Source organism: Melanotaenia boesemani, chromosome 10 (genome assembly GCF_017639745.1).
Source record: "Melanotaenia boesemani isolate fMelBoe1 chromosome 10, fMelBoe1.pri, whole genome shotgun sequence".
Taxonomy (NCBI): Eukaryota; Metazoa; Chordata; class Actinopteri; order Atheriniformes; family Melanotaeniidae; genus Melanotaenia; species Melanotaenia boesemani.
In genome coordinates, this window is record NC_055691.1 from 37,254,299 (window position 1) to 37,276,958 (window position 22,660).

Consider the following 22,660-nt stretch of genomic DNA (forward strand, 5'->3'; position numbering starts at 1 on the left):
TATGTTATAGGTATATTTGCAGTAACAGGTAAAACCTTCCTGCTAAAAACATGTTTCTGGCATCAAGTTCTAATATTTAGCATATATGCTGTTAGTGATTTATTTCTAAATCAACATAAACTATTTGATTTTCTAGTCATGAGATTTCCTTCGTAATTAGAGTCCTGATGTTCTTTTTTTGTTTTGGTTTGTTTGTTTTTCTACACTGGAACAAGATTTGCCCTTTAAATCCGGAATCTCTTAGCATTGCCGTAAGCGACTGAACAGGATTAGTGTGTCTCCCAGACAGAGGGCGGGACAGAGGCGGGAGGAAGGCGGCTGGGATGCATGCAGGCTGTAAACGTGTTGCAGTATAAACTGAACAAAATGTGATCATCACGTATGTGGACATGTATGAACTGTGTAACCACTGACTGAAGCTCGATGGGGTCTGGAGCAAGCCAGAGGGAATATTCAGGTAAATACAAAACACTCTGGACATGAAGTAAAACCACAGGAAGATTCTGTGTTTAAACTCACCATCGCTGTAAAGGGCTGTAAGGTTCTAGGCTCTCAGGTTTGTTAAAATCCCTGTAATATTTATGACCTTCTCTCATGAATCTGAGTGCAGCTGGCATCGGAGATGAAGATGCAGGTCTTTATTACTTTATTAGAAAACTAAAGACAATTACTTTCAACATGAAATATGGTGATTAGTTAAAAGTGCATAAATAAGGGGAATGTAAAGAGAATAACGTACTGCGTGAGCTCATGTGGGACACTTTGCTGACGGGTTGTTTACGCAGATGTAAGGGTGGAAACATCCACTTTAAAGCACCTAAATAAAGATTATTGGCTGCAAACATTGTTCCTCCGTGCCCTGCTCGGGATGCTGACATGGCCCCTAACACCATTAAGAAATTAGCACAATCCAATTGAGAGGGGCTGCAGCTCTTTGTAGCTGCAACTCCACGTCTCAGCACAGGAACGCCGCGCTGGTCCTCGGCTCCGGCAGCCACAAGAAGCTGGAAAAACCAATAAATGACGGCCTGCCAGATGTTTTCATGGAGCGAAGCAGCATGAAAACATCTACAAAGTAACAGTTAAAATGGCACAAATGCCATTTCAGAGAGACTTTAAAACAGTCCTGATCAGAGTTTCTGTAAATACACCTCAGAATACGTGAAGAACGAGGTCTAGAGTAGGGCTGGGCCATTAATCGATAAATCGAATTTTCCATTTCTGGACATTTACTTTTATGAAAATCTGGATTTGTTTCCATAGTTAGCAGCAGATTTCGCCCTCTCTCCACACCAGAACGGTGTCTGTCAGATGTTCAGTGAAGTGGTCCTTCACTCACGCCTGGGATTTAGCTGTGTGTATAACTGCAGTGAGAAATGCTGCAAACTCTCGTTAAGAGACAACCTTCATCAGGGGAATTACTTCTGCAGTGGATCCTGTATGAAAAGGATCCAGATGGACAGAGATCATGGAAGCATTGTGTTTCTATGTAAGATATGAAGTCGTTTATATGGTGGAAAAGCTACGGCATTATATGCTTTATTTTTGATGGCATTCATCTATATAAACAAATGTTTTTAATAAGTTTATTTATGTTTTGTAAAAGAAAAGAAAAAAATATCGATTAAAATCGGAAATCGGATTTGGTTATAAAAAATCGGAGATTTTATTTTTAGGCCATATCGCCCAGCTCTTGTCGAAGGCCTTTAAATCACAGTTCAGCGTAGGTTGGTTCTGATTCTGGAAACAAACCCATGAGAGACATCCGAGGAGATTCAGCTGCTGGGTTTGCATGTTTGCTCCATCAGTGAACTCATGTCAGTTTATTAAAAGGTTTTTGTCTCAGTGACTTTACGAATGTTGTGCATTCTTGTGCAACAATAAATAAGCTGAATCTTGAATCTTCCCTGATGAGAAACAAGTTCTCTGTCAACGTTGTTTTTTAAATTTATTTCAACTGAAAAATGCACGTTGGACAAAAAAGGCAAAAACCTTTAGTTAAGTCAGTCGTTCTGGGACACGAAGCTAAGTTGGGCTGTTTGAGTCATTAGTGGTGATCAAATGAAACCCAGAATAAAAAGAGCAAGCTGCAGTAAAACATGGTGGACAGTTTAATAATCTGGTCATTTTAAAACATGTTTGTGAAAAAGAAGATCAGGAGTTTTTAACTGGTCTGCTTGATCAAGATTTACACCCACTTAAATACGTTAGAAGATAGAAGCAGGTAGAAAGATTCACTTCATAAAACCACGTCTGGGGCATTTTGGTCGACTAGTTACCTGCTTATTAAAGTTGGGTTATTCTCTCCACTTTTATTGCAAAAAATGTTCTGATGTGAAATTAGTTCATTCTGAAGAGGATTTTAAAATATAAACCCTTAAAATTCAATAATAAACTTGGGCTGTGTTAAAGTAATTTATTTAAAGGGCATTAATATGAAAATTAAATACAAGTTTTATATATATATATACTAAAGTCATCTCTTTTTTTCACATCTCATCAGAATATCTGTGCCTGTTGGAGGGAAAGTTTTCATCTAGTTTCTTCTTCTGGTCCTTCTCAGTTCCAGAGCGCCCCCTCTCGCCTCAGCCCAGCGCTGCATCAGCCAGCTCCCCTGAGCATCCCCCCACCATCATCATCACAGCTCCATCACGAGACGACATCTTCGCCACGCCGTCCAACATCACCATAGCTGACGCCATGAAAGAGAGGCGGCCCACTTCTACACCTTTAGTAGTGGGAAGGAAAGTGGCCACCAGACAGTAACCAGACAGGATGTCCCATAAGGTAAAAACAGGCTGAACAACAACAGCGAGTCACGTCCCTACTTAACAGCCATTTCTAAGTAGTGTTGTGAGAAGATAAGCACATCTAGTAGAAAGTGGTGGATGCTTGTGTATTTACACAAACACTTGATACTCTTTCACAAATAAATGTAAAACATTCAAGCGGCATAAAATGCTTGATAATTCTTCTGATACAGATCATAGAAAGACAATTTGAAAAACAATTATGTTCTGTAAGTGTCATAAATATCTCTTTATTTTCCTTTAGTCCACAGCTAAGTCTTATGAATCCAATCAAAATGGTCCAAAACTCAATCTTTAATCATTGCTGATGTCAGGAAGGATCCAGCAGAGTTGTCTTGTCATAAGACATCAATATGGCCATGGATTGATCAAAATATTTTAATATTTGCTACAGCTGCAGCATCCTATATTCTCACAAAACAAATATCGCTATTTCTATGAAAGCCTTTGTTCTTGGTCCTTAGTAGTTATAATTTTCTCAGAGTGACAATAAGACTAGAAGCACAACAGCAGCCTTAAACTCCGGGAAAGTTCTTGGTTGTCCTTTTTTGTTGCCTCACAACAAGCCACAATGGCGGCTGAAAACTAATGGACGTTTCTCTTCTCTTGTGAGCTGTAAAACCATCCAAAATTTAGAGAATGGACCCTGTTGGAGAGGACCAACCGGACACTATAAAGCTGAAATCCATCAAAGACTATAAGACTTTCACGGTGCCTCAAAATGACAGGGTAAGTGAATGAGCTCCGAAGAAAACGCGAAATCCGACACACGCCGGAATTTAACGAAATCGATGCAGTTCATTCAGGACACGTTAGCTTTTATTAATAAACTGGGTAAAAATCGGTGCACGTTTAAAATCCTTAAAACGAGTGAAACGGGGAAGCCTGTCTCCCTTCAGACAGACAGCTTTATTTCACCATCTGATCATTATGTTCAGGTCTTTAATGAACTGGTTTATCACTTCAGCTTCACATGTTCTCTTATCTGTCTAAAATAAAACAAAGACGACAGTTTAATTTATTATACAAATGTTTGAATATTTTTCTAATCAGCAGTAAGAAATAAGGAACTATTTTTCAGATAAACTAAAAAATAAATAAAAAAGATTGAACGGGCCACGTTGGTGATTCAAGCTGTCCAAAAAGGAATATTAAGACATTTTTCAAGAGACTCAAGGCTTCTGCACACAAAACAAGATCAAATAATACAGGCCAAGAAGTAAAACACATTTAGTACAATTTAGTAAAAACAGCAATAAAGTGCATCAGTTTTATGTTCAAAAGTTAATGAGAAAATTAATTAAACCTGAAATTAATTAGAGAAGCAAACAATGGAAAAAGGAAAATCTGGATTTTTTCCCATTAAAAAAGCAGAAAACGCCTGTTTTATGATGTAATGTCATTTATTCATCAGATTAACCAGCTAAAATAAATGTAACGTCGTGCACGTGCAGCAGTATTTTACACACATCCCTCCTGCTTTGGATAGCTTGATGTTGTGATTTTATAAAAACAAAGACAAACTCCACATTTTCTACGCTGCGTTTTATGAACATGTGGAAATCCAACCCTGTCTTTCAGTTCGGGAGCTGCAGAAGTGTCCGAGAGTTTGAGAAACTCAACCGGATAGGAGAAGGAACGTACGGCATCGTGTGTGAGTGCTTTCACCTGCCGAACAAGGCCTTTCAGTAACAGATTCAGGAAATAAACAGTTTCCTTCCTGGCTTTAGACCGAGCCCGTGACACCAAGTCGGATGAGATTGTAGCGCTGAAGAAGGTCCGCATGGACAAAGAGAAAGATGGTGAGACTTTTGTTTAACTTTGTTTACAGTATTTTTGTGTTTTAATTAACAGGATTCACATTGGATGTTGATTACTTTGTGGTTATATGTTGCTGTTCTGATTTTTTTCTGTGGTTCTTTCTGTCAGGGATCCCCATCAGCAGCCTCAGAGAGATCACGCTGCTGCTGAGGCTGAGGCATCCCAACATTGTGGAGCTGAAGGAGGTGGTCGTTGGCAGCCATCTGGAGAGGTACCACACACACCAAGTCACATGTAGCAGCTAGCTGCGTTAACCTGAGCACCACCTGGATGGTGGCGTCAGCCCTCTGATCGGCAGGTTAACGCGCTGGCGAAGGCTGATGAGAGAAGAACAGAAACTCCTCCAGGTGCTGATGAGGCGGTGGAACACCTGGTGGAGGTGCAGAGCCACACTGATAACTGATCCTGGAGGGAAACTCTCCCTTCTGCTCGCTGTGGGCAGATCAGCCCTGTTCCATATCAGCTCTCCACACAGAAAAGCTAAAAGAATCTGGTTGTAGTCTCGTAAACAGTGATTCAGTCTTTGTAAAATCTCAGTCTGACACTCGGCTCAGACCTAAAGCTCTAAACACTCGTCGTTAGATGTGAGCAGGTGTGAGCTTCTGGAGTCTTTTCCACATCTTTTAAAAGTCTTCTGATGTAAGCCCAGCATGAGTCTGATTTTCTGGACTTTTTAAAGTCATATCAGAGCTGGAATTTACTGGTTGTTTTCCAGCTGCAGCGTCTGTAGTCGTGCTGCATTGTGACGTAGGTTGGTCGGGCATTCATGGAGCTTCGTCCTGGCTCCAGGTCCCTGTTAACCGCGCTGCTGCTGCCTCTGTGTTTCTTCCAGCTTATTTCTGGTGATGAGTTACTGTGAGCAGGACCTGGCCAGTCTGCTGGAGAACATGCAGACGCCCTTCTCTGAGGCCCAGGTGAGACTAAATGAAGCTCCTAAATTTACACAATTTTACTTCACCTCCTGTTACCTTTTAATAAAAGTTCATGTAAAGTACTGAAGTATTTCTACTGGTGTATGTATATGGTTTTGATCTGTTTTTGTCAACCCTTTAAAGCTTAAACCAAGAAAGATGCTGAGCAAAGTTCTTTTTTTAATCTGAAGTCTTTATTTGGCCGTTTTAATAAAGTTTGGAAAAAAATACATACATTTACACACACATTATATTTATATATATATATATAATTTTGTACATTTACCGTTTATTCATTCTCTGTACCGCTTCGACCATTGCTGGAGTCTATCCCAGCAATCAGCAGGTGAGAGGCAGGTACACCTGGACAGGTCCCCCGTCCACCGCAGGGCCGGCACATAGAGACGAAAAAAACCGGTGATAGTAATACTAATAAAACTGCTTATTGTGGGAATAATAAATGACACTGTTTCTGCTTGTTGAGCCCTCACAGCTTCCGTCCGTCCCATCGTTAATGTTTATCTTCTTACAATTCTCTTTTCAGAAGAAAAATAAGTCAATATTGTGAAAACCTGAATATGAACAGTCAGCCAGTTAACCAGTCAGCCAGTTAACCCGTTAACCAGTCAGCCAGTTAACCCGTTAACCAGTCAGCCAGTGGTGCTACCCTAACATCGGTCCTCCTCGTGTTTTTGTTTGCAGGTGAAGTGCATCGTCCTCCAGCTGCTCCGCGGGCTGGAATATCTCCACCACAACTTCATCATCCACAGGTGGGTCCAGAGCTTCGCAGCGAACAACCAGCCTGCGTTTAAAGGTCCCATATTATGCAAAATTCACTTTTTAATGGTTTTGGAACAGTCATACTGGTCCCCCCGCATGTGTAGGAGACCCGTAAGTGTGAAACTCTTTCAGGCGCTCTCTCTCCCCCCTGCTCCACCTCTAGGGAAGTAAGCGCTGAAATGAGCTTGTTTGAAAGCGTGTACGTTATGACGTCATAAGGGACAATAACCACTCCCCACAGAGCGATGGACCCGTCTACCGGCTCTCAAAGCCCGCCCTCTAAAAATCACCTAGCGCCCAGTGTTTTTCCCTCTTCGGCAACCCTCGTTAGCGGACATGGCTAAGCGACAGAAGCACTGTTCTGTTTGTGGCTGCATAAATGAACACGAAAACGTTTTTTTACTTCCATCCACTGAACCCACGAGGACTGAGTGGATTAATTTTATTTTTGGAGGAAATGTACCCGGAAAACTTCCAAAGGTTTTGCATGTCTGTGGCCAGCATTTCAAAGAGGACTGTTTCCACAACATGGGGGCATGGAAAGCAGGCTTCGCCAACCGTTTGAAGCTGAAGCCAGGTTCAATACCAACTGTCCGTGACACAGCTGGAGAGGTAAGAGCAGTCCTGTTAGTCTTCTTGCTCGAACTTCTTCAGGAATGGGTTCCGGTGTTCCGGCGTTTGTTTATCCTTCACTACGCTGTAATCAGCGTCTAGTAACCGCTAAGGCCTAACCTGTCAATCACCTCATGACGGGCGATGCGATGGGCAGAGCCAACAGCTGAGCTGCTCCACCAGGGTTCCGCCCACCATAAACGGCACATTTCTGAAGCTGCTAAAAAGAGGGAGGTGAAGAGAAGCCGCTGCACTCAAACTGAGGGTCGATTTGTCCATACCATGGCGGAAATATTTCATTTAGATATTAATGAATGGTCTCAGATTGGGAATAAAGTGTATAATATGGGACCTTTAATGTGCGTGTGGAAGGTTTGAGCAGGGGTGTCAAACATATGGCCCAGGGGCCAACATTGGCCCACTAGAAGTTCTAATCTGGACCGTGGAGGGAAGGTGTGAAAAGCACATAGAAAAACATTAACGGCATTTTTTATAAAACTAAATTCAGTTCCTAATTTGTTCCGGCGAGGTTTCGTTTTTAATTTTTTAATAAAAATCTTGAGTTTGTATGATGAGGCGTCGGTTCAGGTGGTCAGGATTACCACACACATGTGGAAATGTACACGTATGTACATATCTTTCAGCTCCAGGTACCTGTGATTAAATACCTTAAAAATAAATATGATTAAAATATTAACAAAAATATAAAACAAATGTTTATATAAAGTATGAAATTTTATTAAATAAAAAAGATGACATAACTTTATATGTGTTGATATAATATGTGGTCGGACCCACTGGAGACCAGATGTACGTGGAACCTGACCGGATCTGGACCATGTGGGCTTGAAGCTTTTTACAAACTTTATTAAACCTGCCAGGACAAACGATGCAGCAGCAGGTGGGCTGAGAGCAGAGGCCTCATTATCCTCGTTAATCTCGTTATCAGGGACCTGAAGGTGTCTAATCTGCTGATGACGGACAAAGGCTGCGTGAAGATCGGTGAGTCTGCTGTTAACTCGCCACCTCTGCAGCTGCCACTGGAATCACGTTACACCTGCACTGATGGCTTCTCTTAGTTTGGCTGAGATGAGAAGCTGCGTGTTTTCATCCTTGTAAAACAGCTCAGCGAGACGTGATTTAGCAACTTTTCCAGCTGTGAGAAGAAGAAATAAACCATGACAAAGCAGCTGCTGGCTTGTTGCATGTGTAGACAGGATGCGCTTGTATTCTCACGGTCCGGTTCTTGGTTCCCTGCAGCTGATTTCGGGTTGGCCAGGCTGTATGGGATCCCCCAGCCGCCTATGACCCCCAGAGTGGTCACGCTGTGGTGAGTGCTTTTACTGGGTCACATGATCTCATAAATCCAGGAGTCTCTGCAGGGTGTTTGGTTTTCTCTGATCAGATGTTAGAGATGCTGGTGGCGACCTGAGATGAGTCATTTAGATTAATGATTTCTGTATTCCAAAGATGAAATGTGCTACTAGTAAGTAGTAGTCAGTAAGCAGTATGTTTGGCTTTGCAGATGAGCCTTGTTGTGGCTCTTGTGCCGCCTCAGTGGAAACTTAATCCTCAGAGTAATCCTGCTCCTTTATCTGCATTATCTCTGCACGCTGCAGCCATGTTTTCTCCTTCCTACAGGTACAGAGCTCCAGAGCTCCTCCTGGGGACCAGAATACAAACTACAGCTATCGACATGTGGTGAGAAACCCTCTTTAGATGGCCGCACAAAATAAACAGAGCTTTTTACTTTAGTTTATCTCAACCATCGACGTTTGAGATTTGAAATATTTTCTGTTATTTCTGTGGGCAGATTTCTAGGGTCTCAGGCAGGCTAAGCTTTAGTTTAACGTGCGCTCAGGTCCCCACTTTGATTTAATGAAAACATAATAAACCAGAGTCCCGACTGTGTGAAGCAGAGAATGAAAAAGCTCTTCCTGAAGACGTGACGCAGGTGTTTCCGTCTCAGGGCTGTGGGCTGTATCCTGGCGGAGCTGCTGGCCCACAGACCTCTGCTTCCTGGGACCTCTGAGATCCAGCAGGTGGACCTGATCGTGCAGCTGCTGGGAACGCCCAATGAGAACATCTGGCCTGTGAGTTTTCAGCAAAACAGAAACCAGTCTGTTAGCAGCCTGATCATTTACTACCTGGTTCATCCAAGTGCTCTACAAGCAGCTCAACACGTTTTCTTTCCTTTGTGGATAAAAGCTGAAAACGCTGACTCATGTTTGTGTTGCAGGGTTTCTCTCAGCTTCCCCTCATCGGCCAGTACAGTCTGAGGAAGCAGCCGTACAACAACCTGAAGAATAAGTTCACCTGGCTGTCTGACGCTGGGCACCGACTGCTCAACCTGCTCTTCATGTACAACCCACAGCGCAGGTACAGCTGGACCGGTGGCCTGGCGAGACCCTGCAGACCATCCAGAGCTGAACTTGTTGTAAAAGCTGCTTCATTCTTTGTAATTCCCGGTTTGTTTTCCCTGATCCAGAGCGACTGCCAAGGACTGCCTGGAGAGTTCCTACTTCAAGGAGAAACCTCTGCGTGAGTTTGAGGATGAGGTGGAGCTGTTGGAGCGGGTGGTGCTCTGCCCTCCGTCAGTAACCCTCATTGTTGCTCTGCTCCTCTTCGCAGCATGCAAACCGGACCTGATGCCAACGTTCCCCCACCATCGCAACAAGCGAGCTGCTGCAGCTGCAGAGAGCCGCTCCAAGCGAAGCCGAGTATAAAGACGGTGAGACGCTGGACTGGGACCTGGGCAGGTCTCACTGCGACGAACCAGTCTTAACTGGAAGGACGAAGTTATGACCGTTTAATAATCTGCATGTTTGTGGATTTCATCTCACCTGTCCTTCCTGTGGTTTGACAGGCTCCCTGAATGTCTCGCAGTGGAAAGAAGAAATGAATGTAGGCGTTTCTGTGCCAGACCTCACTTGTGGATAGTTTTACGTGTACATGTACGAGCTGCGTTTCCTTCTTAACCTCGCAGGTGTTCTTTAAGACACAAATGTCTTCGATGTGGCATTTTAATGGCCCCTGGTCCCCTGTGAAGCTCCAGATCGGCTGCAGGGTGGATGCCAAAGATGGAAACCCAAATCCTGGCCTGGCATTGGTCCTCACAGCCGTCTGCAGATGGAGCAGCGAGTGCTGTTAAAGTGTCCTTGTGGCAAATTACTGAACCTCTAAAATCTGCTCTTATTTTATTTTATTTTTATTTCTCGTACTGGGACAAAAGAAATTCTTGTTCTTAGACAGTCAGTGAGTCTTTATTGCAGTAGCAGCTGGGATAGGCTGCAGCTCCCATCACCTGCCCTGGAATAAGTGGGTCTAGACCAGGAGTCTGAACATTTTTACCACCACGTGGCACAAACCAGGCATAAGGGTTAAACCGCGGGATCTTCCTCTGGAGCCGGAGAGGAAACCAGGTCCGAACTTTTAGACCGCTTTCTCACTCATCAGATTTAAAGGGAAAGGGTCCAAGCTTCTGACTGGTGGTGCATGTTAGGTTTCTTTTCTAGCAGGTCTTAGCAAAGACTGGAACTTTTCCAACCAACCAGGCCGGTTCTTTGTTTTAGACCCGTTTAATGCCGCCAACCTCCGGTAGATGAGCAGTGCAGACGTTGGCTGAAAGTTTAGATGTTTGCGTCGACACCAGGTTCAGACCAGTTTCAGTCGGAGACAAATGAAAACCGAATGTACGGCAACCATCTGCTGCACAAGAGGATTAAACAAGTCAAACCAACGTGCTGGTTTTTCATTTGAAATGTCACTTTTTATTCATCCAGGTTAAATTAGTAGTAATGGTTACATGGTGAGGTCCCCGCTCTACCAGCTGTACCTCCACAAACACACAGCTGCTCTACTGAGGTCCCATCACAGAGTCGGCCACACAAGCTTTTAATAATCCGGATCAGCAACCATCCAGTAAGTCCAGCTCTCCGTCAGCTGTGCTGGCTGGGAACAGGGCGAAGCAACGGACCGGAGCGTCGGCCTCCGAGGGGAAGTTGCTGGATCAGCCTCGACCTGGTGCTCCAACAACAGGGTAATACTTCCAGTGTAAACATTAGTTCCATGTAAAGGTGACTAACAAGGTAGAAATGCTGTAATACTGTACGAGATGTGCTTGACTGATTCTCCTCTGCAGGACCAGCAGAACAGGAAACTTCAGCCACTAATGTCAGACGTTGGTTTATCCAGATTTATCCGCCGTCATCTGGAGCAAATTATCCACACTTAGCTGAGCTTTAGGCTGAGGGACATCCCAAGATCTGAAAGAATTACTCACTTTTCTCAAACTGAATAAAAATACAGAGAAAATGTGCAGACTCAGCAAAAACAGCTTCACACTGAGACGTTATACAAAAACTGTCACCAACTATTGATTTAAAGCTCCAGAAAAAAATCAATTTAGTCTGGAAAAGATTACTTAATACTTTTCATTATTGATCTCCAGATTAACCTCCACATGTTCCAGAAGATACTGATGAACATTTAACAAAGATTCGGCCACTTGGCTTGTTAAATGTGCAAAGATTCAATTTCCTGTCAGAACACAAAGAAAGACAGAAAGGGACTAGACCGGACCGGGCTAGACTAGACTAGCCCAGACTGGACCCGACTAGACTAAACCGGACCGGGCTAGACTAAACCGGACCGGACCGGACCGGACTGGACTAAACCAGACCGGACCGGACTAGACTGGCCCACATTGGACCGGACTAGACCAGACTGGACCAGACTAGACCGGACCGGGCCAGACTGGAAGGGACTCTCAGTCAAACACGTGATGGATTCTTTGCGGCTGATCCAGACGCTGCATTAAAGAAGAAAATAAGCAGCTTTTAACTTTCACACAAACAATAACAAGGCGCCAGGCACAAACCAACTTCTTCAACCCTCAGTCCTTCGTTGAGCCAAAGCAACGTGCCCGACGGCAGCAGCATGTAGTCCTTCAGTCCTTCAGTCAGTTGAGTTCATGTAGTGAATGTTCTGGTAACGGACCTGTTGTCTGAAATGAGGGCGTAAAGATGTGGAACCTACAGTCCAACTAGCAAATCACACTGAGCTTTTTCTAACGTGGCATTCGGTCAACGTCCTCCTGGGATTTAAAATCCTGGCCTGGCTGAGCAGAGGCCAGAAGCAGGACATGTCAGACCAGTCTTTTATTTACATCCACGAGAGGCAGAAAACCAAGAGACAAGCCTACACAGCGGTGAAAAGGTGAGGAAGAGGGGGTGTTGTTACTGGGAGCAGTCTGGTGGATGAAGGAAGACCAGTTCCATCTTAACCCTCCATCCCAAAGTCCTCTGTGAACTTCTTAACCTTAAGGAGGTCTTCAGTGTTGACTGTGGGACGGGTGGTGGACAGAGAGCGCAGCATGTCCGCCTGAGGAGGAGGAACAGAATCTTCTGTCAGTTACATTCATTTATGCTTGTTTCTAACCTGCAGTCCAGTGACTCAGACCTGGTCCTGGACCGTATGAAAGCAGCTTTCTTTATTCCAGTCGGGTGTGTTTAGGCTAACGTGGCTCTTACAGTAAAAACTGCTCCAGATGGGAACTTCTGTCCTCACTTCCCAGAAAGTGTGAAGGGCAACATCAACATGAAGCAAAGAGCCCCAACGGGCCGTTCATTAGAGCCGCATCGCAGCCTCGGTTCCACCCAACAGGGAAGCTTTCCGTCCGCCATCCTGTCCCACCAGGAGCGTTTCAGAGCCGAGCATCTCTGCCGCGGATCACTCGCTCACGCCGCAGGTACGGCGCATTGCTGCGGTTACAGCGTGTTGCCGTGGTTACGGCGCGTTGCCACGGTTACGGCGCGTTGCTGCACTTGTGTTTAAAGAATCAATAAAGCAGCAAAAGGTTTGTTATCCAGTCTGACCGGGTCTCGCGCACTTGCTCTTCGGTTCTTTATAGCAGGGATGTGTGATCCACAATAAACGTCTCGTCGTCCACGATGACCAGTATCAGGCGAGACCGTCTCGTTATGATGTAACGCTGATGTTTCCAAGTGAAATGTGATCCAATGACTTTAAAACCGAGCAGATCCACTTTTAAAGGCGTGACTTCGGGCCTGAACGAGCCGCGGTTTTCAAGCACTAAGCGTATTTTTAGAGAAGCGGAGCGCCACGACGGCATGCTGCGCGGTGCCTGGAGGAAGCAGGAAAGCATCAGGAAAGCGGGAAAACAGCTGCCTCCATGTTCGGTGGAACAGAAAGGGACCGGTTCTGCTGCTCTCCTCCGTGGCCATCAGCTAAAACCTGCAGCATCACAGAGCAAGAGAGGAAATCTAGCGGGAAAGGACCTCACCATGCAGACTATGGGCTCCAGTAGCTTATCACTAGGCACGTCCATCCAGGTCATCTCTATGGCTGCAGGGTCGCCGGGGGAACATGGGGTCAATAAGTCGTCCACCATCACCTGGTTGTTGCTCCGGGATGGACCACGAACCTGCAGGAGAAAAGCTCTTTAGTTCTTTATGAGCCATCCTGTTAATTTCATCTCAAATCAGAAGCAGTTCTCCATGATTCCCACAGGACGGCCGATACCACCAATCTGCACCTGCACAGCTGGTTTTTCAGGTTAGATCCCATCAGCTGCAGCAAAGCCACAGCTGATCTTCCCGAGGTCCAAAAGAATTACACACGCAGTAGAAAACTATAACTAAATAAAAGCCTTCACATATCGCCCGGTGAGCTTTACATACATAAAGCTATACATACGTGTGTGTGTATATATTATATATATTGTTGTCAGCACTATGTAAAGAACAAAGTGTTTAATAAGATTTCATTCATTTAGATCTAGGACGTGTTATTTTAGTGTTTTTTAGCAGAATATACACGTTCTTCTCTCACCTTTTTAAAGTGTGTGGCAGACTGAACCTTTCGAACCGGCTGCATGAGAGCGTCCCGGACGATGATGCTGATGTCGGCGCCGGAGTAGCCGTCAGTTTTGTGAGCGAGCTCCCGCAGGTCGGCCTCGCTCAGGCTGTGTGGCGTGTTGCCCAGATGAAGCCGAAACATCTGACCCCGAGCCGGCTCCTCTGGCAGAGGGATGTAGATCCGCTTCTCAAATCTAACACGAGACGAGAAGAAGAATCAGCGAAGCAGCTTTTCTAGAGCAGCAGGCTGTGGGTTTGCTGGGGAGACGTTTGCTTAATGAACCTAGTTTTCATGTGGCCATTCAGACACAACATGGAGGTTTAATGACCTCATTTGTCATGTGAATGTTTTTATTTGTCATGTGCCAGTTTTAGATTTGCTCTTTAACTTCTAATAAACTGTCACAACCTCAAGCAGCTGTAATCAGAGTGTGTGACGTGTTTGTCGTCCCAGCACTAACTACTGCTCTGTTTTAATAACACGTATGTAACTTAACCTGAAGTCATATTTGAACTCAATTTCTTTTCTTACAGCAGCAGAATTTGTCATCCTGAACACAAAAAAGCCTGCTGATCGCTTTAGAAACATCTGATCATGTAGCACAGCAGTTTTACTAAAGCAGCATCCGTCTCATGGAGAGCAACTTCCTGGTTTAAACTCCTCCCACTGGTCCCTGCCGCCACCGGCATGGTTTCACTAGAACGGATGAAGCAGCAGCCAGTAAACTAAAGACTATTTCGTGGCACATTTCTTGGTACATTTTTTTGTAAGCATCGGGGAGCATGTGGTCGTGGGATCGGGGGGTTGATGAAAAGGGGGCCCTGCAGGAAACACACTGATGCTAACTAGTGCCATCAAAACAATCAGTTCTCAGATACTAATCGATTCTAAAATTTACTATCTAGTTACATATTGATTAGCTCGGGTATCGACGCTTAAAAGCCACTTTGGTGCATGCTGGTTGACGGGTTAGGACCAGCCGCCTCTACACATTTTCAACAGGCACTGCAGCGGGCAGCCCCACCCCGACAGCATCTCCCTGAAGGACCCACTGCTTACAGTGTTGCCAACGTAGCAACTTGTGGCTATAATTAGCGAGTTTTTAGACCTCTCTGGTGACTTTTTATTTAAGAAGCCACTAGCGCCACATTTAGTGACTCTTTCTGGCGTTACTGGAGGCTTTGAGACCTGGAGGGTCCTCTCCATCCAGGAGGAGGAGCAGGAGACCAGCTGCAGACCAACCGGAAGATCGGCCAAGGTGCTACTGGCTGATCACACCGGGCTTACTAGAGTTAATGCCTCTCTGTGACCCAGCAGACACCAAAGTGGCCTTTAAGTATGGATACCCGTGCTAACAAGCATCTAACGAGAAACATTTTAGAATCGATGGTTTCTGAGAATCAACTTTTTTTAGAGACTAGTCAAAAAAATAAAATGCAAACAGAGAAGTGTCATATAAAGAATATTCTGAGACCATCATGGTCCCATTTATTTCACTACCAGACTTCACATCAGGTTAAAATGCTGCAGTCACATGCCTGTTACCATGGTAACAAAATGACCCATAAAAGACCACGTCCTGAAGACGGTGGATTTATGCTAAAACTATTCAATTCAGCTTTATTTATTTGTATGGTACGTCATCTCAAGGCATCTTACACACATGATCATTAAAGCCGGTTCAGATCAAACCACCAGACTGCTTTAGATCTAGACCTTGGTCCCATCCTCCATCCTGAGCTGCACGAGGCGACAGTGGGAAAGAAAAACCTTCATCAGAGCCCGGCTCAGGGAGGGCGGCCCTCTGCCTCCTCGCGGTTCGGACTACGTTATACTACAGGCCAGGCCACAGACTGACCCTTCATCACGGACACAAACCTACCAAGAGATAAAACCGATCCCTACCAAACCAGTCCCCTCAGGTGTAGAAACACACTGCAACTCTAGAGTTACCAGAATGAGCCAATAACAAGCAGCAAGTTTAAGAAAAATGGAACCAAGTTCAGAACGGACAAACTGACCGTCTCCGGATGGCGGCATCAAGAACCCAGGGGATGTTGGTGGCCCCAAGCACCAACACACCATCATTGTTGTTACCCACACCTAAAACACACACACACACATTTACAGGTTATTTTACATCACTAGAAAAACGTGGATTTGCTTCATATGTGAACCAGCTCTCACACATTTAGCCCAAATCTTATAGTTTATAACATTTAATGATTAAAAGGTCTTTACTGTGTGATACTGTCACACCTGCATCTTTAAACCAACCCTGGTAAATGTGCCGTCTGATTGTTGCCTTTTCTGGGTTTTGTTTTTTTTTTCTTATTTATTTTGTACTTTCAACTAAGCGCTGCTCCGTATTATTAATATCTGACTTGAAAGGAAAGACTATTTTAGGGGCTGGACAATAGTTAAGCCGCCCTCGATGCTTCCTCTGATGTGAGAACAGTCTCTTTTCTGTATGTTGCTGGAAGCATTTTCAAAATTCAATCAAGATAATGTTGGGAGAAGAATAAAAATGTTTGGCTTTGCATCATGGTGCCATAAAGGAAGACAAGCTGAGGGCTGCAGGCTTTAACTCACCCTGCATCTGGACCAGGAACTCGGTCTTGATGCGACGGGCCGCCTCGCTTTCATTCTCGTTCCTGGAGCCGCACAGCGAGTCCACCTCATCGATGAAGATGATGGAGGGTTTGTGTTGGCGAGCCAAGTCAAACAGGTTTTTCACCAGCCTGGGAAAGACGGGCAGGGAGGAAACGGACGTCAACGAGAAGATGGACACACATCATTTTAATAAAACTTGCATGTTTCACTTCGTACTTCTCGCTCTCTCCCAGCCACTTGGACATGAGATCTGAGGAGGAGACGGAGAAGAAGGTGGAGTTGTTGGCTTCGGTGGCTACAGCCTTGGCCAGGTACGACTTCCCCGTCCCTGGAGGACCGAACAGCAGGATGCCTCTCCACGGAGTCCGCTTACCTGAGAACACATGCTGGAGTCACCTGCTCGTACTGATAAAAGGATTCACGCTAACCAGTGTTCCCACTCATGCTCGGTACGAACCAGTTCGGTTCTTTTCCGCTACAGTTAGAGAATAATGCAAAATATAAAACTGCTAAACTTCGTTGTAAACAGGAAAATGTTCAATGACATTTAAAATGAAACCAAAAACAAAAAAAGAAAACTGCTTGCAGTAAATTCTCCAATAAAAGATTCTTAAAATAAAATATGTCCCCTCCATTTTAATAGCAAATAAATATAATTTCATGCAAACTTGTACAAATATTCGTTTTAACCAGAGTTTTCTTTTAAAAGTAAAACTTTGATTGCATGTACGCTGTAAAAGATAAAAGTTTAGTTTGTTGCAGGCTACAACACGTCTGGTTAATAAACAAATTCAGCTACATTTCCAGATATTTTCAAAGTAAAAGCCCTTCAACTACTTTACGTTTTATTTGCTTTACAGTATTTTTTATCGTTATAGATGAAAGGCATCAGAAATGTAAGAAAGTCCTTTTTTTACGGCTCTTTCAGTGTTTTACCATGACAGCGATACTGCACCTTGTTCATTCTGTACACGGTTTTACTATTTCTTTGTAGATTTAATTTCTAATTGTGGATTTATTCTGTGTGGATCCTGGTTAAATCGTTCCGTATCGAGGACGCTGTGCACATTCACGTCGTTGCACGTCTGTGTGATGACAATAAAGTCTCTCCTTTAAAACAGAAACTATCTCAACGCTGCAGGAAGAAGCCTTCCTGCTTTCCAAAGATCATCCAGAACAAGTTTTCAGGAAGAGCACGTTTTCACCCACGTGGAGGGGGCGGAGCCTCAGGGAGCACGGGTCTCGACCTAGGGATGCCATTTTTTTCTGTCCGATACTGATTCCGATACCTGGGGTTTAGGTATCTGCCGATACCGAGTATGGAGTAACAGGTCTATAAATTCTATTTCCTTCTTCAGCTTCAGTGGCAGCGACGTGGATCTGATGGACATAAAGTTTTACTACCGCTAGCGCGTCCACTAACAACACTTCATGTTAAATATGAGACGAACCAGGAAGCGCTAGTTTCCTCATCAGCTGATCACCGACAGCCAATCATGGAACAGCAGGAGAGAGAGGAAGAGGAGGAAAAGGAGGAGGAGGAAAAGGAGGAGGAGCATATTACTACAGACCTGCAGGAAACATCTTTTTCTTTTTTTTTCTTGTGGGTGTTGAACCTTCTCACCTGGAAAAGTTATTCTGAGAACAGCTGTTTTATTGAACAAATAAAGGCTCCTGCTGGCCGTAACCACGGCGAACAGTCGGCATCAGGAACAACCAGGAGACAACGTCAGCCCTCTCGCTGATCTAACCACAGATCTGTCTTAACCCCACACGCTCCGTGTTACAGTCTCAGAAACCCACATGTAGCATTAGCAGGAACATCGGTGTAGGATCGCTACCGTTCATGCTAAATGTTAGCGCAGCTGCTTCTCCACCCACCAGCTCAAACAACGTCACACAAGACTGAGTAACTTCCTGTGTCGGTGTGGTTGTGTTGGGCAGGAAACAAAGAATTATGATTCCGTTTCCATGGTAACGGATGGTGTTTAGACAGAAATACTCACCGATACCGATTCCCTTACTTGTGGTAGGACGGCGAGTATTTCTGATGCTAGTGTCGGTATTGGCCCATCCCGATCTCGAACTTAGGTCGAAACAAGGCAGACTTGTCTTTGTCCATTTACATCCTTCACTGGGAAGCTGAAGTTCTCCCAAACACGAGATTTTAACGATGGAAGAGTCCAAGCTCTGGTTTCTCCTTAAAACTGTCGCTAGCCGTAACGTCCACCAGCGTAGTGCGAGGCAGGAACATCTCCGTTCCAAACAGAACGTTCCATACCATAAAAACCTGAATACCGTACCGTTGCCCCCTAACTAACAATGTTTGGTTGACTGCAGTCCATGTAAACAGTCTGAGTGGGAAGATCCCACAGTACCTGTGAAGAGGTGAGGAAATTTAATGGGCAGGATGACCGCTTCCTTCAAAGCTTCTTTAGCTCCCTCCAGACCAGCAACATCATTCCACCTAACGTTGGGTTTTTCCATAACAATAGCACCTAAAAACAAAGAACAGAATTAAGATAACACAACTGCTTTTTCTACGTTCTGGTCTGACAGATGAATTGTTTCCACTGTCGTACACAAAACACCGTCCTTTGTAAATGTTTATAAAGTGATGCCTCCTAAAGCCGGATCAGTGAGCACAGTAATCACTGAGGTTACTGCTGCAGATCGCATATGACAGAGTTCTGAGCCTGAGCTAACTTAAAACACTTAAAGGTAATACTCTATTTATTTTCTGCAGCCTGGCTGTGACCACAGCGGCCCAAGGCATCGGAAAGCTACCTGCCTACCCTCAAACAGGACTGGAGCACCTGAGCAAATGAGATTTCTTTGGGAAACTTATCTTGGGATGCAAACTCTTCAGAGTTTTCACATCCCTGTACGTCCATTTCTATTCTGGCTCTGCTGTAAAATGTTCTGATTTGTTCAGACTGGTAAAAGAATAATCATCAGCGCGCATCTTTACCTGAAGAAAGATTATTATCGAAGCCCTCCGGTAGCAAAGAAAATGCTGTTTAACATTAAACATGACACACGGGATCAGCACCATCAGGACACGGAGTCCATCAGCCAAACACCTCGCTATTATTTCACTGGACTCTTTTATGGAGGAACATCACCCAAATATGACTGTGCTCTCTAACTTTTATCAGTGAACAATGTTTTCCATCATTTCTATGGGTAGCAAACAACTTAAGATGTGGACTCAATCGCTGAATCCACCCACCCACCCATGAGCTGCTCCTGCAGTTTCTTTTTCTCCGGGTTTTCACCCTCGCTGTCGCTGTCACTCCTTAAATGAACAGAGAAACAGAAATTTTAAATACAATTAAGCCAAACTAGGGTTTAACACTTAAGTGTTAGCAGGAGAACAGTGGCATACTTGTCATTACTCTGTGCCTCCTTAACAGGTTTCTTGCCCTGTTTGTCTTTGTTCTTCAGATAGTCCTTAAGTTTCTCTGCTCTGTCCAAGTACTGCATGCACTTTGCTCGTATACTCTCCTTTGCCTTGTCGCTGTGGGCCTCATCTGGACAGTGAGATGAAATTCCAAACAGCAATGTGAATAATGAACACTGGCATGATTCAGCCACCTGTCAGGATGCAATACCTACATTTAATGGCATGAAGGAAATATTCCACAGCATGTTGGTACAGGCGTAGAGCCTCTTCATAATTCTTTGCCTTGTCCTCCTCTGTGGCTTTAGTGACGAGATCAATCGCTTTCTGTGGCCAGTGCAGAGATATAACATCAATGACAAACATTAGATGAACATGGGGTGGAGACAAATAAAGACACGCGTGTTGTCATCCTCATATCAGTCTGCACATGTCAATAATAGAGCTTCTTTCAAAACAAAGCAGCACTTATTAAGGATCTTCGCTTACATTCAGATTATCCGTTAGTTTCTGAGCCAGTCATCAGAAAAACACTCCCTGTGTTTCCCTTGGTTATTATTATGATGTTGCCCAGTTAGCTAGCTAGCTAGGGAGGAGGGGCACAGCACAGCTAAGGTTCAGAAAGCTATAGTTATTTTTAGCAAGCGAATCCCCACAACCTGAAGTTAATGTGTCAATATTTCTGTTTAATACAGTCAGAAAATACACTAACTTGAGACATAGATTATACCTAAACACTAATGCTAAACAGCTGATGCAGGCAGTGACCGCAGGCTCAGTTTACAAGCATGCTAACACCTTTAGCTAACTTTAGCATTAGCTGTCCTGGTTAGCCGCTGATGCGTCTTTGAAATCACTGTTTTTAATCTTAATTATTTCTAAAATCTTCTCATTATTTTCAATTCTGATTAGGAAATTAAACTACATACACAAACGTATAAAACTACAAACGTACATTTTATACACACACATACATACATACACACACATATTAAATCATTATTAAACATTTTTTTCAGAATAGTAATTCATCGATACATTATCTGATTTTGTGTTATTACACAAATCATCATTTTCTAATATTGAAATATTAAATTGTTACAGCTCCTAAAGCGGCGATGTTTGGTCAGAATAAAATGGAAATACAACCGAAACTCTCAGGTTTTCAGAATCTGAGGCACAGCTTTACAAACGAATTCAATCTGTTTTCTATTCCGTGGTTAAACAGATTTTATTGGTATGGTCTGTTGAAACCTTCGTGGACTGAAGAGACTCTTCTGGGAAAATGCTAAATGTTTTCTGCATCCCTCCCTCGGGCTAATTCACTTCTGCAAACCAAAGGTTAGCTCAATAACCTACATCCCTTTATCCATGACAAGTACTGGCTGAAACTGCTGCTAAACCAAGCAACAGCTAGCTAGCATTTAGCTTAGCGTTTGCTAGCTAGCAGTAGCTTACCTGTAATGTTGACGTTGTCATTTCATCTCACTTTACTGCTCTTCGCCCAGATTTCTAGCCTCTGACCCTTCCTAAAGGTGGATATGTGAAGAACTGAAATCGCTAGCCGCCCTATTTTTTCAGGGATGGGTTTTAAGTGACATGACAGAACGGGACAGCGGCTAATGCGGTAGCCAGCAAAGATGACAGCTCTCCCCGACAAACCTCAGCGACGCTGCAGCCTTCAACAAGACTTTTCCGGTTGAGATTTTCAGTGTCACAGAAAATGGAAACTGTATAATAAAGTTTTTATTAGCAGACTCAAGTCCATATGAATCACAAATAAAATACATATAAAACACACAACTAGTAAATAAATAAGTACATAAAAAAACACAGATCACCTAAACTACATACAGACATTTCATCCAGTGCATCCTTAAACTGGATGAGTAACGGGCACAACTCTGGAGGGGATCTGAGAGAGCCACCACAAGTGCATTTGTGGAGACATCCAGGCGCTGCAAGAACTTATACATATAATTCCTCAACAGCGCCTTGAATGTCCTCACCCCAGCAGAGACAAACATTAAACTGGCACTTCCTCCTCTGGGAACCTTGAGTACTATTCTCATAGCATCATTGTATGCAACTTGTAATTTTCGGATGGCTGATTTTTTATAAGATGACCACAAATGGGCCATATAGAGTGGTGTACAATATGCTTTAAAAAGGGACCCCTTTACTGACCTAGAACAAAAACCAAATTTACGTGCAATTATGTTGGCCTGTGCATGTAACTTGCAACATTGTCTGTATATATCCTCATCATCGCACATATCATCCCTTAAAATATAACCAAGATATTTAATCTGATGGCAAACATCAAGCCTCCTATTACAAAGCTTAAAAACTGGAAAATTCAGCGATTTATCCTGCTTAATTTTACAGATTAGGACTACACTCTTGCTGGCATTATACTTTATGTCGTATTCCTCCCCGTATTCTGCACATATATTAAGAAGTTGCTGTAGCCCAGCACTACTTGGACTAAAAGTGACAAGATCATCTGCATACATCAGATGGTTCACCAGCAAACCCCCAACAAGACAACCAGTTCTGCAGGCTTTTAATCGCTCAGACAGCTCATTTATATATAAGTTAAATAGGACAGGGGACAAAATTCCCCCCTGCCTCACTCCATTGGACACTCCAAATGAGGCAGATATACAACCCCCCCATTTGATATGCAATTTCTGGTGTGCATACCAGTAGGCAAGAACCCTCACAATGTACCCAGGCACTCCCTGTTTTTTTAACTTAATAAATAGCTTTTTATGATTCACTCTATCAAATGCTTTAGAAGCATCAATAAAACACATAAGAACAGAGGA

General features: G+C 43.9%; 2 protein-coding genes across 4 annotated transcripts; one reads left to right on the top strand and one right to left on the bottom strand.

The window, feature by feature from the left end:
• The first annotated feature begins 287 nt into the window (after positions 1 to 287).
• cdk10 (cyclin-dependent kinase 10) lies at positions 288 to 10,181 on the top strand. 3 transcript variants are annotated; one of them, XM_041997570.1, is made up of 14 exons: positions 288 to 457; positions 2,564 to 2,787; positions 4,392 to 4,464; positions 4,541 to 4,612; positions 4,740 to 4,842; positions 5,464 to 5,545; positions 6,245 to 6,312; positions 7,884 to 7,936; positions 8,195 to 8,264; positions 8,576 to 8,635; positions 8,904 to 9,027; positions 9,174 to 9,313; positions 9,423 to 9,475; positions 9,566 to 10,181. In XM_041997570.1, exons 2-14 carry the CDS (start codon positions 2,776 to 2,778, stop codon positions 9,658 to 9,660), a joined length of 1,005 nt encoding a protein of 334 aa, XP_041853504.1. In that variant the 5' UTR covers positions 288 to 457; positions 2,564 to 2,775; the 3' UTR covers positions 9,661 to 10,181. The 3 variants fall into 3 exon arrangements, with proteins under 3 accessions (XP_041853504.1, XP_041853505.1, XP_041853503.1); XM_041997571.1 differs by lacking the exon at positions 288 to 457 and having other exon boundaries at positions 2,561 to 2,787; XM_041997569.1 differs by lacking the exons at positions 288 to 457; positions 2,564 to 2,787 and adding an exon at positions 2,876 to 3,539.
• Positions 10,182 to 10,678: 497 nt separating this feature from the next.
• On the bottom strand, positions 10,679 to 21,468 carry vps4a (vacuolar protein sorting 4 homolog A). The gene is made up of 11 exons (XM_041997568.1): positions 21,288 to 21,468; positions 20,045 to 20,156; positions 19,815 to 19,959; positions 19,663 to 19,724; positions 18,805 to 18,924; positions 16,643 to 16,799; positions 16,406 to 16,554; positions 15,835 to 15,916; positions 13,787 to 14,006; positions 13,239 to 13,379; positions 10,679 to 12,316 (listed from the first exon to the last, which is right to left on the bottom strand). The coding sequence occupies exons 1-11, from the start codon at positions 21,306 to 21,308 to the stop codon at positions 12,215 to 12,217; spliced, it is 1,311 nt and encodes a 436-aa protein (XP_041853502.1). The 5' UTR covers positions 21,309 to 21,468; the 3' UTR covers positions 10,679 to 12,214.
• Positions 21,469 to 22,660: the final 1,192 nt, after the last annotated feature.